The sequence below is a fragment of the Rhinoderma darwinii genome, unplaced genomic scaffold, assembly GCF_050947455.1.
Source record: "Rhinoderma darwinii isolate aRhiDar2 unplaced genomic scaffold, aRhiDar2.hap1 Scaffold_54, whole genome shotgun sequence".
Taxonomy (NCBI): Eukaryota; Metazoa; Chordata; class Amphibia; order Anura; family Rhinodermatidae; genus Rhinoderma; species Rhinoderma darwinii.
In genome coordinates this window covers 104,775-121,946 of record NW_027464089.1, presented here as the reverse complement: position 1 = coordinate 121,946, position 17,172 = coordinate 104,775, and the positions used below count along the sequence as shown (strand labels likewise).

Genomic DNA, 17,172 nt, shown 5'->3' with positions numbered 1-17,172 from the left:
GTATTACTGTCTGTAGCCTTAGAGGAGAATTTATTAACCTTGCTAAGCCGCTTATCTGTGTCATGGACACAGGGTTTGTGGACCCACTAGGCCGCTCCGCCGTAGCGGGGAGGCAGCTGACCAGGTCACAGTCTAAGCAGAAGTAAATGGCAGACAGTAATGCTTGGGTACCTGAAATAGTGCGGGCGGTGGCTGTGGCTTCAGCACGGATGGAGGCAGGTGCGGCAAGTGGCGCCAGACGTGGCGGGCAGTATCCGATGAATCGGTAGACACTTGACGTGGCAGATGACACTTGACGTGGCGGATGGCACTTGACGTGGCAGATGGCACTTGATGTGGCAGATGGCACTTGACGTGGCAGGAGACACTTGACGTGGCATATGGCACTTGACGTGGCAGATGGCACTTGACGTGGCAGATGACACTTGAACGCGAGTAGGCACAGGAACAATACGGAATACAGGAACGGTAACAGGGCACGGGTAACAGCTGGAACGGGAGACACTAAGGGACCATTTGCGAGACAGACTGGGAAAGACTAACAACGCTCAGGCAAGGATTAGAAGGCCAGGGGCCTTCTTATAGACCAGGAAATCGTGGTAGTTGATGGTGATGACGATTTCCTAATTGGGCGCGCTGGCCCTTTAAGCCCGGGCGCGAGCGTGCGCACACACCCTACGGGACCCAGCCGAATGGAGCGGAAGTGAGCGCTGGCATCTCCTAGGAGGGAGACGGAGACCAGCGCTCACAGATCCATGGCTGCGGGCGCCGGGAGGTGAGTATCCCCCCTCTTACGCCCCCTCTTCTTGGGGCCAGAGTGAGAAAGGAACTTTTTAATAAGAGTAGGGGCGCTGAGGTTCTCTTCTCTTGGTATCTACCTTTCGCTTTATGCGATCGACCGCCAGCAAAATAGAGGACAGGGTCTGTTGCCAGATTTGTAGGAAGTCCCCATATGCAGAGTCAGCAGCGGGTACCTGATACAGGAAGAGGAACTCTGGGATGTTGACTGTACACGATGTGAAACGGAGTGGAAGTGGTGGACTCACTTGTGTGGTTGTTGTATGAAAACTCGGCCCATGGAAGAAGCTGTATCCAGTTATCGTGCTGTGAAGAGATGAAGTGGCGGAGATAATTTTCCATGATCTGGTTGATCCTCTCAACTTGCCCATTGGACTGGGGGTGATAGGCAGAGGAAAAGTCCAAACTCACATCCAGGAGTTTACAGAGGGCTCTCCAGAACTTGGAGGTAAACTGAACCCCCCGGTCAGACACCATGTGAAGAGGCAAGCCATGCAAGCGGAAGATGTGCTGAATGAAGGAAATTGCCAGTCAAGGAGCAGAGGGTAGGCCGGTCAGCGGGATAAAATGTGCCATCTTAGAGAACCGGTCCACCACCACCCAGATGGTGTTGCATCCTGCTGAGAGAGGAAGGTCCGTGACGAAGTCCATAGCGATGTGCTGCCAGGGGGCACTGGGTACAGGCAGGGCTTGAAGCAGGCCAGCAGGCTTGCTGTGAGTCACTTTGTTAGAGGCACACACCGTGCAAGCAGAGACAAAGTCCAGAACATCCTTAGGTAGCGTGGGCCACCAGAAGTGACGAGCGATCAGGTCTTGGGTTTTACAGACACCGGCGTGCCCAACTAGTTTAGAACTGTGTCCCCAGCGGAGAATTTTTTTTCTGTCTGCCAACCGAACAAATGTTCTCCCCGGAGGGATATTTCTAAGCTGCAGAGGATTGGCGGTGACAACGCAGGATGGGTCTATGATCGTCTGAAGGGACTCCACCGTGTCTTCCGTCTCAAATGATCTAGACAGGGCATCGGCCCTCACATTCTTGTCAGCGGGACGGTAGTGGAGCAGAAATTGGAAACGGGTGAAGAACAGTGACCACCTGGCTTGACGAGGATTCAGTCTTTGAGCGGACTGAAGGTAAGTAAGATTCTTGTGGTCGGTGAAGATCAGGATGCGGTGAGTAGCGCCCTCCAGAAGATGTCTCCACTCCTTCAGGGCCAATTTGATAGCCAGTAGCTCCCGATCTCCAATGGAATAATTGCGCTCAGCAGAGGAAAACAGTCTTGAGTAGTAGACACATACTACTGCCTTTCCTTTGGAGCTCCTCTGGAACAGAAGTGCGCCTGCACCAACAGAGGAAGCGTCCACTTCCAGTGAGAACTGCCGAGATACGTCAGGGTGATGGAGGATCGAAGCTGAAGTGAAGGCTTTCTTGAGGCTAATGAATGCAGACTCTGCCTCTGGAGTCCACACCTTGGCGTTCACAACCTTCTTGGTAAGGGTAGAGATGGGGGCCGTCAGAGAAGAACAATTCGGAATAAACTGCCGGTAGAAATTGGCGAAACCCAGGAACCGCTGTATGGCCCTTAGGCCTTGAGGACGTGGCCATTCCAGGACAGACTTTAACTTCTCAGGGTCCATCTTAAGGCCTTGATCCGAGATGACATAGCCCAGGAAGGGCAAAGACCTCTTTTCAAAGGTGCATTTCTCTAACTTGGCATACAAGCGATTCTCTCTTAGTCGCAGAAGAACTTGACGAACATGCCTCAGATGGGTCATCAGATCTGGGGAGAAGATTAGAATATCATCGAGATAAACTACAAAACACATATAGAGGAGATCTCGGAAGATGTCATTAACGAACTAATGAAATACTGTGGGAGCGTTACACAGTTCGAAGGGCATCACTAGGTATTCGTAGTGCCCATCGCGGGTGTTAAATGACCCCAAAATAAATGCAGACCCCAGACTAGACCCATAAATAAATGCAGACCCCAGACCAGACCCCTAAATAAACACAGACTGCAGACCAGACCCCTAAATAAATACAGACCACAGACCAGACCACTAAATAAATACAGACCCCAGACCAGACCCCTAAATAAATACAGACCCAAGACTAGACCCCTAAATAAATACAGACCCCAGACCAGACCCCTAATTGAATACAGACCCCAGACCACACCCCTAAATAAATACAGACCCAAGACTAGACCCCTAAATGAATACAGACCACAGACCAGACCACTAAATAAATACAGACCCCAGACCAGACCCCTAAATAAATACAGACCCAAGACTAGACCCCTAAATAAATACAGACCCAAGACTAGACCCCTAATTAAATACAGACCCCAGACCACACCCCTAAATAAATACAGACCCAAGACTAGACCCCTAAATGAATACAGACCCCAGACCAGACCCCTAAATAAACACAGACCGCAGACCAGACCCCTAAATAAATGCAGACCCCAGACCAGACCCCTAAATAAATACAGACCCCAGACTAGACCCCTTAATAAATACAGACCCAAGAGCAGACCCATAAACCAATGCAGACCACAGACCAGACCCCTAAATAATTACCGACCCCAGACCAGACATCTAAATAAATTCAGACCCCACACCGGACCCCTAAATAAATACAGACCCCAGACTGGACCCCTTAATAAATACAGACACCAGAATAGACCCCTAAACAAATACAGACACCAGACCAGACCCATAAAAAAATACAGACCCCAGACTAGGCCCCTAAATCAATGCAGACACCGGACCAGACCCCTAAATAAATTCAGAACCCAGACCGGACCCCTAAATAAATACACACCCCAGACTGGACCCCTAAATAAATACAGACCCAAGACTAGACCCCTAAATGAATACAGACCACAAACCTGACCCCTAAATAAATACAGACCCCAGACCAGACCCCTAAATAAATACAGACCCAAGACTAGACCCCTAAATGAATAGAGACCCCCAGACCGGACCCCTGAATAAATACAGACCCCAGACTAGACCTCTTAATAAATACAGACCCCAGACTAGACCCCCAAATTAATGCAGACCCCAGACCGGAACCCTAAATAAATACATACCCCAGACCGGACCCCTAAATAAATACAGACACCAGACCCCTAAATAAATGCAGACCCTAGACCAGACCCCTAAATAAATACAGACACAGGAAAAGAGCACTAAATGAATACAGAACCCAGACCAGACCTCTAAATCAATGCAGACTACAGACCAGACCCCAAAATAAATACAGAACCCAGACCAGACCCCTAAATTAATGCAGACCCCAGACCGGACCCCTAAATAAATACAGACCCCAGATCAGACCCCTAAATATATACAGATCCCAGACCAGATCCCTAAATAAATGCAGACCCTAAACCAGACCCCTAAATAATTACAGACCCCAGACCAGACCCCTAAATAATTACAGACCTCAGACCAGACCCCTAAATAAGTACAGACCCCAGACCAGACCCCTAAATAAATACAGACACCAGACCAGACCCCTAAATAAATACAGACCACAGACTAGACCCCCAAATTAATGCAGACCCCAGACCGGACCCCTAAATAAATACAGACCCAAGACTAGACCCCTAAATAAATACAGACCCCAGACCAGACCCCTAATTAAATACAGACCCCCAGACCACACCCCTAAATAAATACAGACCCAAGACTAGACCCCTAAATGAATACAGACCCCAGACCAGACCCCTAAATAAATACAGACCCCAGACTAGACCCCTTAATAAATACAGACCCAAGAGCAGACCCATAAACCAATGCAGACCACAGACCAGACCCCTAAATAATTACCGACCCCAGACCAGACACCTAAATAAATTCAGACCCCAGACCGGACCCCTAAATAAATACAGACCCCAGACTGGACCCCTTAATAAATACAGACCCCAGAATAGACCCTTAAAAAAATACAGACCCCAGACTAGGCCCCTAAATCAATGCAGACACCGGACCAGACCCCTAAATAAATTCAGACCCCAGACCGGACCCCTAAATAAATACAGACCCCATACTGGACCCCTAAATAAATACAGACCCAAGACTAGACCCCTAAATGAATACAGACCACAAACCTGACCCCTAAATAAATACAGACCCCAGACCAGACCCCTAAATAAATACAGACCCAAGACTAGAACCCTAAATGAATACAGACCCCCAGACCGGACCCCTAAATAAATACAGACCCCAGACTAGACCTCTTAATAAATACAGACCCCAGACTAGACCCCCAAATTAATGCAGACCCCAGACCGGAACCCTAAATAAATACATACCCCAGACCAGACCTCTAAATAAATACAGACCCAAGACTAGACCCCTTAATAAATACAGACCACAGACCAGACCCCCAAATTAATGCAGACCCCAGACCGGACCCCTAAATAAATACAGACACCAGACCCCTAAATAAATGCAGACCCTAGACCAGACCCCTAAATAAATACAGACACAGGAAAAGAGCACTAAATGAATACAGACCCCAGACCAGACCCCTAAATCAATGCAGACTACAGACCAGACCCCTTAATAAATACAGAACCCAGACCAGACCCCTAAATCAATGCAGACTACAGACCAGACCCCTTAATAAATACAGAACCCAGACCAGACCCCTAAATTAATGCAGACCCCAGACCGGACCCCTAAATAAATACAGACCCCAGACCAGACCCCTAAATATATACAGATCCTAGATCAGACTCCTAAATAAATACAGACACCAGACCAGACCCCTAAATAAATACAGACCCAAGACTAGAACCCTAAATGAATACAGACCCCCAGACCGGACCCCTAAATAAATACAGACCCCAGACTAGACCTCTTAATAAATACAGACCCCAGACTAGACCCCCAAATTAATGCAGACCCCAGACCGGAACCCTAAATAAATACATACCCCAGACCAGACCTCTAAATAAATACAGACCCAAGACTAGACCCCTTAATAAATACAGACCACAGACCAGACCCCCAAATTAATGCAGACCCCAGACCGGACCCCTAAATAAATACAGACACCAGACCCCTAAATAAATGCAGACCCTAGACCAGACCCCTAAATAAATACAGACACAGGAAAAGAGCACTAAATGAATACAGACCCCAGACCAGACCCCTAAATCAATGCAGACTACAGACCAGACCCCTTAATAAATACAGAACCCAGACCAGACCCCTAAATCAATGCAGACTACAGACCAGACCCCTTAATAAATACAGAACCCAGACCAGACCCCTAAATTAATGCAGACCCCAGACCGGACCCCTAAATAAATACAGACCCCAGACCAGACCCCTAAATATATACAGATCCTAGATCAGACTCCTAAATAAATACAGACACCAGACCAGATCCCTAAATAAATGCAGACCCTAGACCAGACCCCTTAATAAACACAGACAAGACCCCTAACTAAATACAGACCCCAGACCAGACCCCTAAATAATTACAGACCCCAGACCAGACCCCTAAATAATTACAGACCTCAGACCAGACCCCTAAATAAATACAGACCCCAGACCAAACCCCTAAATAAATACAGACCACTTCCCTAAATAAATACAGACCACAGACCAGACTCCTAAATAAATACAGACCCCAGACTAGACCCCCAAATTAATGCAGACCCCAGACCGGACCCCTAAATAAATACGGACCCAAGACTAGACCCCTTAATAAATACAGACCCCAGACCAGACCCCCAAATTAATGCAGACCCCAGACCGGACCCCTAAATCAATGCAGACCACAGAACAGACCCCTAAATAAAAACAGACCCCAGACTAGACCCCTTAATAAATACAGACCCAAGACCAGACCCATAAATGAATACAGACCCCAGACCAGACCCCTAAATAAATACAGACCCCCAGACCAGACCCCTTAATAAACACAGACCAGATCCCTAACTAAATACAGACCCCAGACCAGACCCCTAAATAAATACAGACCCCAGACCACTTCCCTAAATAAATTCAGACCACAGACCAGACCCCTAAATAAATCCAGACCCAAGACCAGACCCCTAAATAAATACAGACCCCAGACTGGACCCCTAAATAAATAGACCCCAGACTAGAACCCTAAATAAATGCAGACCCCAGACCGGACCCCTAAATAAATACAGACCCCAGACCAGACCCCTAAATCAATGAAGACCACAGAGCAGTACCCTAAATAAATGCAGACCCCAGACCGGACCACTAAATAAATACAGACCCTAGACTAGACCCCTAAATGAATACAGACCCCAGACCAGACCCCTAAATAAATACAGACCCCAGACCAGACCCCTAAATAAATACAGACCCCAGAACGGACCCCTAAATAAATACAGACCCCAGACCGGACCCCTTAATAAATACAGACGCCAGAGCAGACCCCTAAGTTAATGCAGACCCCAGAACGGACCCCTAAATTTATACAGACCCCAGACTAGACCCCTAAATAAATACAGACCCCAGACTAGACCCCTTAATAAATACAGACCCCAGACCAGACCCCCAAATTAATGCAGACCCCAGACCAGACCCCTAAATAAATGCAGACCTTAGACCAGACCCCTAAATAAATACAGACCCCAGACCAGACCCCTAAATAAATACAGACCCCAGACCACTTCCCTAAATAAATACAGACCCCAGACCAGATCCCTAAATAAATACAGACCCCAGACCACTTCCCTAAATAAATACAGACCCCAGACCAGACCCCTAAATAAATACAGACCCCAGACTGGACCACTAAATAAATAGACCCCAGACTAGAACCCTAAATAAATGCAGACCCCAGACCAGACCCCTTAATCAATGAAGACCACAGACCAGTCCCCTAAATAAATGCAGACCCCAGACCGGACCACTAAATAAATACAGACCCTAGACTAGACCCCTAAATGAATACAGACCCCAGACCAGAGCACTAAATCAATTGAGACCCCAAACTAGACCCCTAAATGAATTCAGACCCCAGACCAGATCACTAAATAATTAGACCCCAGACCAGACCCCTAAATAAATACAGACCCCAGAACGGACCCCTAAATAAATACAGACCCCAGACCAGAACCCTAAATAAATACAGACCCCAGACCAGACCCCTAAATAAATACAGACCCCATACGGAACCCCTAAATAAATACAGACCACAGACTAGACCCCTAAATAAATACAGACCCCAGCCTATACCCCTAAATAAATAAAGACCCCAGACCAGACCTCTAAATAAATACAGACCCTTAAATATAAACCCAGATTCTATATTGTGGATGAAAAGGGTTTTGCCAATAACCTGAGCAAATAACCGTTGTTTATCTCTACTGTAGGAGTGGCATGTATTGCTACTGTGTTCTGCAGACCCCTGACCAGGCCATAAGAAACCCTGGTTGGGAAACACAGCTCTGGACACTAGACTGGCACTCATGATGCCCACATCAGACATGGCGGAGCAGGTTACTGCCAGGCAGGTGCCACCTGAGGATTCCATGACCTCTGACATCATGTGACCTGCACACGACCAACTGCCGTTTACTTTCAACTGTCGACGGCAGCGATCGGACTGAAGTCTACAGGTAGGAAGATATTGGTGAAAATGGCGTCCAATGGACATGGAGAAGACGGCGAGAAGAGAGAAGAGGAGAAGAGGAAGAGGGAGGAGGACAGCGTCACCGGATTCAAGAAGATGACGAAGAAGAGGAGAGGAGCCAAGGACAGAGGATTGGAGGATGAGGAGCCAAGACCTGGGAGCAGCCAAGACCCTGGAACATCCAGCCCCTATGCCAGGCTTACCATCAGCCGCTTCACCATCCACCAGGTCCTGGGTAGGGGCAGCTTTGGCAAAGTGAGTAGAATATCTAAATATTTCATTTTATAGGGTGATAAACCTAAAGTTTACCTTTTATCTCCATCAATTGTTCTCTGTTGTCACCATGTTATGCTGGATGGATGATGGGTGTAGTGGTCTCCTATGGGATGCCTAATAGGACATCCAGAAGTATTCCTGCCCCCATAACCACTACTTTAGTTTTTCATTTTAGTATTTTTCTGTCGACATATGAGAGATTTTGATTTTTGGGGGCACGAGTTGTAGTTTTTAATGGCTCCATTCAATGTTCCATATCATTTACTGGGAACATTGTAAAAGGCTGGTTTTTTTAGGTGAAATAGCAAAAAAAAAGCAAAAAAGCAGCAATTCCTCCATTGGTTTCATAATTTGGCTTTTATGGTGTTAACTAAGTGGTAAAAATGACACGTTACCTTTATTCTGCGGGTCAGAACAATAAGGGGGATACCAAAATTATATTGGTTTATTTTTTATACTTTTTATCCAATAAAAACAGTTTGTAAAAAAATTAATTTGTTGTGTCTCCATATTCTGAAACCCAGATTTTTTTTTATTTTTCTGTTGATGGGGCGGTGTGAGGACTTGTTTTTTGTGGGGCGAGCTGTACTGTTTATTGGTACTATTTTGGGTTACATAAAACTTTTAATCACTTTTTAACTTTTTATTCCATTTTTCGAGGAGCTAAACAAAACGAAATAGAAAAAAGTTTATTTATTTATTTTGGCTGCAATATTTATGTATCGCTTGAATTGTTATTTTAGCCTCCTCCTATTAAGCTTAGTAGGAGGACCAAGTTGGCAGACCTTGGGGTCTTCATTAGGCCCCCTGGCTGCCATGACAACTATCTACACACTGTGATCGCGTTGCGGGTAGGGGTGATGGGGTGACAGCGGGAGCTTACCTCTATTTAACTGTTTAGATGCCACGGTCGCTATTATAGCGTATGATCCTGCTCCATACTACCCCCACCAACTAAGATAATTATGTCAAATGTGGGTAAGGCGTGAAGACCTCTCCATACAGGACCCAACAGCAGACACTGCATTATGCTGGGAGCTCAGCTTTGTTCTGCTGTAGAGTCCTGGGCACTACCCGACTGACCCACCTCTCTGTCCACCCCTGTTCCTTCTTCTTCTCATGAGGAATCTCCATTTGTTTTCCTCAGGTGGTCCTGGCATCAGTCCCCGGCCGAAACACCTACATGGCCGTAAAAATGATCACCAAACGGGACAATACGGACGAAATTATGAGAGAGCGGCGGATACTCCTAGCGGCCAGACACTGCCCGTTCCTATGCCACCTCTATGCCGCACATCAATCTGAGGAGCGGGCATTTTTTATCACGGAGTATCTGTCCGGTGGCAGCCTGGAGGCTTTGATCAGGATGTGCGGCTGCTTGAACATCGGCAACGTAAGGCGAGTAAATAATCAGGAGACTGAGGGGGGTGGAAAGAAGAAAAGGTGAGGGGGGAGGTCAGATGAAGGATAATACAGAGAATGCAGAATACAGGCTGCCATAATCAGCGCCTCTTCTCTGCTAGAGACCGCACACACTCCATCATAACATGATATTAGGGAATTGATAGAGGAAGATTTCATGACATTGAGACTCCGCTCTGTTCTCCCCATCAGATTCTACACAGCAGAGATGATATGTGGCCTCCAGTTCCTCCATGGACACAACATCGTCCACCGGTAAGCAGAACTTCCCCCTTCTTTCATTCTCCTTTACATGCTGGAAACAGTGCACCCAGCTTTCCTACACTCCCGAATGGCTACTCTGCTTGGTGGTGCAATGACCCATCCCCCGTCTCCTGGATCACTGGGCGGATTTGTCATTCTCTCGTCTTATTTCTTTGCAGAGATCTAAAGCCGGAGAATATAATGTTGGATGCAGATGGCCACGTCCGTATCATCGACCTGGGATTGGCCCAAGATGGCGTCACCGCCTCCAATAAGATCCGTGGAGTGACGGGAACGTTGCATTACATGGCCCCCGAGGTGCTTCTTAGAAAAAAATACGGCACCGCAGTTGACTGGTGGAGCCTGGGGATTGTGGTGTCCAGGATGGCAGCAGGACGCTCCCCATTTTACAACGGCCCCGTCAGGCAAATGGCTATCAAAGCCATCACCACCGCGAAGCCTAAATTTCCAACTTGGCTTAATCCTGACGTGAAACATCTGACCAAGAGACTGGTCCGTAAAAATTCTAAGAGGCGCCTCGGTGTGTGCGGGAACATCAGAGAGCATCCATTCTTCTCCACCATCGGCTGGGAGGAACTGCAGGAGAGGAGGGCACAGCCACCATTTACACCATTTGTGCCCGTTCTGGAGAACCAACATCTGAAGTGGTCAGAGAATAACAAAGCCCTTCACCCCTTGGCCGGGTTCAGCTTCATGTCACCAAGCTGGACCCGATAAGATCTCAGGACAAGGGCCCAGAACTTCATGCCTCCTGACCCGCGTCTCAAGTCTCTGCTGCTGTATGTCACCTCGGCTGCCCAGACCATCATCTCTCTCCTTACCATCTTCATGCCACACCTCTGCCATCTTGCTGCTGCACCAGAGCCTTGACTTGCCATCCTCCAATCCCGGGCAGGCATCTGACATCACTCCAGCCTGAAGATCCTCTACACCCCCCAGGAGCGGCCTGTGCTTAGTTTCCATCTGGGGAGATCAGGAATAATAGCCGCATGTTGTAGTCCTGGGGCCGGAGCGGCTATTATACCTGATCTCACCTCAGCACAGGCCAGGTAAGTAATGCACCCACATCACCCACATGACTCACATCACCCACATCACCCCACTATATAATAAGTATAGACACCACACTACATGATAAGTATAGACACCCGCATATAGACACATAGTACATTTAGATTAGACTTTAGCCTTTGATCCTGGGATTATTCTGATCGCCATATTTGGGGTCAGGAAGGAATTTTCCCCCCTTAATATGAGGACAATTGGCTCATTCCTCAAAGGGGGTTTTCGCCTTCCTCTGGATCAACACGGCCTTAAATAGGTTTAGGATGATAGAGTAATAAGTAGTAACACACATAAGTAACATAATATAAATATAGAAAATAATTTAAAATAATCTTAATTTAATACAATTTATAGTTTACACATAAATAAATACAGCAGTTCATTAAAAATAATAATAAAAAAATGAATTATTTTTCCCTAGTCTTTCCCCATATTACACATGTTACACTTCAGCCTTTGATCCTGGGATTTATGCCGATCGCCATATTTGGGGTCAGGAAGGAATTTTCCCCCCTAATATGAGGACAATTGGCTCATTCCTCACAGGGGGTTTTCGCCTTCCTCTGGATCAACACGGCCTTTAGATAGGTTTAGTATAATAGATAAATAGATGACACATACATATACACAGTATATAATAATAGTAGTCTTAATACTTCTAGAATAATCTCCTAATAATAAAATATAACCTTCCCTTATCTGTAAATAAAACTTTCCTTTTACCCCCTACATCTTTGTGCTTGTCTTTATTCCCATTGGACTTCTGTGTAGTAAATGTTGTCCGAGCTCTGAGACCCCCACCAATCACTAGAACGAAGCAGCTGAAGGTCTCGTGTGAGCGCTCAGCCGCTTCCTGTCTGTTCGGAAAAATGTATCGGCTCATAGACTTTCTATTGAGTCCGTTCACCGATACATTTATTTCTGGAAAAAGCCGGACAAACACGAAGCGACTGAGTGCTCACACGGGGGCTTCAGCTGCTTCGTTCTAGTGATTGGTGGGGGTCTCAGTGCTCGGACCCCCACCAATCCAATCTTCTGACGTGTCACTATGTCACTATGACATGTCAGAAGTTTGTCAAACGTTTAGCTACACTTTAAAGGTATATGTCAGATTTAAAGCCCAAATGTGGTGTGAACAGAGCCTTACAGGTGTTGTCAGGTTTTTACAATACCGTTTTGCTAGAGGGGTCCAGTAATCTGTGGGGGAACTTGCTGCAAGAGTTTAATTTCCCTACAGCACCTCTAAAGGGGAAGTAAAGTATTACACAGTTCTATAATCACCGGGCTGGGCATGTAATACATGGATGTGATGGTCCTCCTGAGCAGGAGATGATGTTTGTTGCCCCTCTCCATTCTGGATAATTAATCAGGGTCCTGAACGGGGGAACCCACACTATTACTCCAAAATTCCCTAATAGGGCATTTGAAAATGGGTTTTCCAAAATAGAAAACAGCTTTAATGGTTATATAATGATAAGTGAGAGTTTGTTACAATGTATCAGCGCAGGAGAGAGCTGAAGTACAGGCTATTTAGATTGTGGAGGATTATCTAAACGGGATACACTGAATGGGGCACAGTGGGGGATGGAGGATCGGCTACAATGCTGCCCCCTACAGTCAGGGCCCTCACCTCATGGATGCTCCTGTTACCAGATCCTTCACACCAGAGATCAACATTCATGAAGAAGAAAAATCCCCTGCAGAGACGTCCACACCGAGAGATCCAATAGGACTGGTCTATACAAGGAGTCGTCATATCCGGGGGGCATATTTACAGCCATGCCCCCATATAATAAACACTTTATTCCTGTATACATGAGAAGTTCTACAACTTTATAATATCATTTATGTTTCAATTACTCACCATTTTCAAGATCTGTTTGCTGTCAGTGAATGAGGACACTCTTGCTTACATTCAGATGCAGTGAACCTGTACATCGCTAGTCCTGCTCTCAGCTAAGAAACATAAAGTAGATTAGGAAGTTGTAGAACTTTTCATTTATACAGCGATTAAGCTTTAGTTACATAAAATCGGAAAACACACAGGAAGAGGATTCATTATCGCTAGTACTACAGTGATCTGGTGCCCGGTCAGTGGCGTAACTACCGCCGTAGCAGCAGTAGTGGCTGCTACGGGACCCGTGGCATGAGGGGGCCCGTGTCGCCCGCCGGCACGGTCCCCCACCATGGCCGGAGGCTCCGCTAGCAGCCGCTATGGCTGCTACAGCGCGACGCCACTGAACAGTACGGCAGAGCAGGGAGGTATCTCCCCGCTCTGCCATTAAACAAAAGACATGTATACCCTATCCACAGGAGAGGGGATACATGTGTGATCGCTGGCAGCGATACGGAGAACGGGGGACTGAAAGTCCCCTGAAGTTCTAAATCACAAACCTCGGACTTCCGGGGTCTGTGTCGGCAGCTCGGTAGAAATGAATGAAGCGCCGGTCCCGCTTGTGTGCATGCGTGACCAGCGCTCCTTTCATTTTTAGTGAGCTGCGCAGACGGAGGAAGTCAGAGGTTAGTCATGGAGTACTTCAGGGGGACTTTCAGTCCCCCGTTCTCCCTATCGCTGCCAGCGATCACACATGTATCCCCTATCCTGTGGATATCCTGTGGATAGCGGATACATGTCTTTTGTAGGACACACTGTAGGTCACTATTTTTGGGAGGGGGGACGCTGTATGGCGTTCCCTACAGGGGGAGACGCTGTATGGCGTTCCCTACAGGGGGGGGGCTGTATAGCGTTCCCTACATGGCGTTCCCTGTATGGCGTTCCCTACAGGGGGGACGCTGTATGGCGTTCCCTACAGGGGAGGACGCTGTATGGCGTTCCCTACAGGGGGGCTGTATGGCGTTCCCTACAGGGGGGGGCTGTATGGCGTTCCCTACAGACCCCCCCTGTAGGAAAAGCCATACAGACTCCCTGTAGGTAACACCATACAGTCCCCCCTGTAGATAACGCCAGACAGCCCCCTCTGTAGGGAACGCCATACAGCCCCCCCGTAGATAACGCCATACAGTCCCCCCTGTAGATAGCGCCATACAGTCCCCCTGTAGATAACGCCATACAGCCCCCCTGCAGATAGCACCATACAGCCCCTCTGTAGATAGCGCCATACAGCCCCCCTGTAGATAGCGCCATACAGCCTCCCCCTGTAGATAGTGCCATACAGCCCCCCCCTGTAGGGAACGCCATACAGTCCCCCCCTGTAGGGAATGCCATACAGTCCCCCCCCTGTAGGGAACGCCATACACCCCCCTGTAGGGAACACCATACAGTCCCCCCGTAGATAACACCATACAGCCCCCCCGTAGATAACGCCATACAGCCCCCTCTGTAGATAGCGCCATACAGCCCCCTCTGTAGATATCTACAAAGGGGGCTGTATGGCGTTATCTACAGGGGGGCTGTATGGCGTTATCAAAAGGGGGGTTTGTAAAAAGGGCACTATCTACAAGGGGGGGGGGGGTTGTGTGACACCCAGGGGAGGGGGGGCCCCAGTCAAAAGTTTGCTATGGGGCCCAGTCTTTCCTAGTTACGCCCGTGGCCCTGGTGGGTACCTCACCTTTATGTGTCTATATGTGACAGGCCATAAAATGTCATATAGGAAAAAACGTAAGAAAAAACTTACCATACGGGGATCATATCTGTTATGTCGCTGGAAGAAACCTGCAGCACCGACACCAATGGAACATGAGGATGACGCCACTCAATGTGCCGTCCATCACCCCCATCATCCCACGCGTTTCACTCCACCTGTGACTCTGCCGACTAACGTGAATACTGACTAAACACAAACTCTGACCGGCCTCATCACTAGTCCCTATTGTCATACAGCCGCCTCCGATAGAGAATTTACCCTAATCCAGTGGTGGTGAACTAACCCTTATCCACTTACATGTGGTTTCCAGTAGTCAGTAGTACATAGAGTATCCAAAGTCTGGTGGCCAGTGGTACATAAAGTATCCACAGTCTGGTGGTCAGAGGTACATATAATATCCAGAGTCTGGTGGTCAGTGGTATATATAGTATCCACAGTCTTGTGGCCAGTGGTATATATAGTATCCAGAGTCTGGTGGCCAGTGGTACATAAAGTATCCAGAGTCTGGTGTCAGTGGTATATATAGTGTCCAGAGTCTGGTGGCCAGTGGTATATATATTATCCAGAGTCTGGTGGCCAGTGGTACATAAAGTATCTAGAGTCTGGTGTTCAGTGGTTATATAGTGTCCAGAGTCTGGTGTCAGTGGTATATATAGTGTCCAGAGTCTGGAGTATCCAGAGTCTGGTGGTCAGTGGTATATATAGTATCCATTCTGGCGGCCAGTGGTATATATAGTATCCAGAGTCTAGTGGTTAGTGGTACATATAGTATCCAGAGTCTGGTGCCAATGGTATATATACAGCATCCAGAGTCTGGTAGCCAGTGGTATATATATTATCCGGAGTCATGTGGTCAGTGGTACATATAGTATCCAGAGTCTGGTAGTCAGTGGTACATATTACTGTACTTTTTTGATCCCGCAGCACTCCGTGTTTCAAGGGTGCGTGAGTAGGCTTCCACGCCAATGTATAAATGATGGAAACTGAGAACTCCAAGGTATTATGCAACAAGTGACCGAGGTCGCAAGCGCCGCATATCTTTATCCACGGACATAATCCATATCTGAAGAAGGTCAAATGTATGGCTCGAAACGTTAAACCTATTTTTGAATTACTACCTTTCGCTATATGTGAAACAAAATATCACTTATTGCTTAATAACTTGGAGTGCTGAGTTCCCATTTATTATCTGTGGTACATAAAGTATCCAGAGTCTGATGGTCAATGGTACATATAGTATCCAGAGTCTTGTGGTCAGTGATATATACAGTATACAGAGTCTGGTGGTTCATAGTCTATATAGTATCCAGAGTCTGGTGGTCAGTGGTATATATAGTATCCAGAGTCTGTTGGTCAGTGGTACATATAGTATCCAGAGTCATAGTATCCAGTCTGATGGTCAGTGGTACATATAGTATCCAGAGTCATAGTATCCAGAGTCTGATGGTCAGCGGTACATATAGTATCCAGAGTCTTGTGGTCAGTGATATATACAGTATACAGAGTCTGGATACTATATGGACCACGAACCACAAGACTCTGTATACTGTATATATTACTGACCACAAGACTCTGGATACTATATGTACCGCTGACCATCAGACTCTGGATACTATGACTCTGGATACTATATGTACCACTGACCATCAGACTCTGGATACTATGACTCTGGATACTATATGTACCACTGACCAACAGACTCTGGGTACTATATGGACTACGAACCACCTGACTATGTATACTGTATATATCACTGATCACAAGACTCTGGATACTATATGTACCGCTGACCATCAGACTCTGGATACTATGACTCTGGATACTATATGTACCACTGACCAACAGACTCTGGATACTATATGGACCATAAACCACCAGAGTCTGTTGGTCAGTGGTACATATAGTATCCAGAGTCATAGTATCCAGAGTCTGATGGTCAGCGGTACATATAGTATCCAGAGTCTAGTGGTCAGTGATATATACAGTATACAAAGTCTGGATACTATATGGACCACGAACCACAAGACTCTGTATACTGTATATATCACTGACCACAAGACTCTGGATACTATATGTACCGCTGACCATCAGACTCTGGATAAT

At 47.0% G+C, this 17,172-nt stretch overlaps 2 protein-coding genes across 2 annotated transcripts; both read left to right on the top strand.

Moving 5' to 3' along the window:
• Positions 1–8,367: 8,367 nt before the first annotated feature.
• LOC142722919 (protein kinase C-like 1) lies at positions 8,368–10,160 on the top strand. The gene is made up of 2 exons (XM_075848908.1): positions 8,368–8,692; positions 9,861–10,160. The coding sequence occupies exons 1-2, from the start codon at positions 8,444–8,446 to the stop codon at positions 10,158–10,160; spliced, it is 549 nt and encodes a 182-aa protein (XP_075705023.1). The 5' UTR covers positions 8,368–8,443.
• Positions 10,161–10,162: 2 nt separating this feature from the next.
• LOC142722918 (protein kinase C delta type-like) lies at positions 10,163–11,116 on the top strand. Its single transcript, XM_075848907.1, has 2 exons — positions 10,163–10,390; positions 10,558–11,116. Exons 1-2 carry the CDS (start codon positions 10,293–10,295, stop codon positions 11,114–11,116), a joined length of 657 nt encoding a protein of 218 aa, XP_075705022.1. The 5' UTR covers positions 10,163–10,292.
• The last annotated feature ends 6,056 nt before the right edge of the window (positions 11,117–17,172 follow it).

Excerpts from the sequence above, each read along its gene's own strand:
- LOC142722918 (XM_075848907.1), top strand. The coding sequence starts at position 10,293 with ATGACATTGAGACTCCGCTCTGTTCTCCCCATCAGATTCTACACAGCA. Across the intron at positions 10,391-10,557 it reads GGACACAACATCGTCCACCG|AGATCTAAAGCCGGAGAATA; the intron begins GTAAGCAGAACT and ends ATTTCTTTGCAG.
- LOC142722919 (XM_075848908.1), top strand. The coding sequence starts at position 8,444 with ATGGCGTCCAATGGACATGGAGAAGACGGCGAGAAGAGAGAAGAGGAG. Across the intron at positions 8,693-9,860 it reads GTAGGGGCAGCTTTGGCAAA|GTGGTCCTGGCATCAGTCCC; the intron begins GTGAGTAGAATA and ends TGTTTTCCTCAG.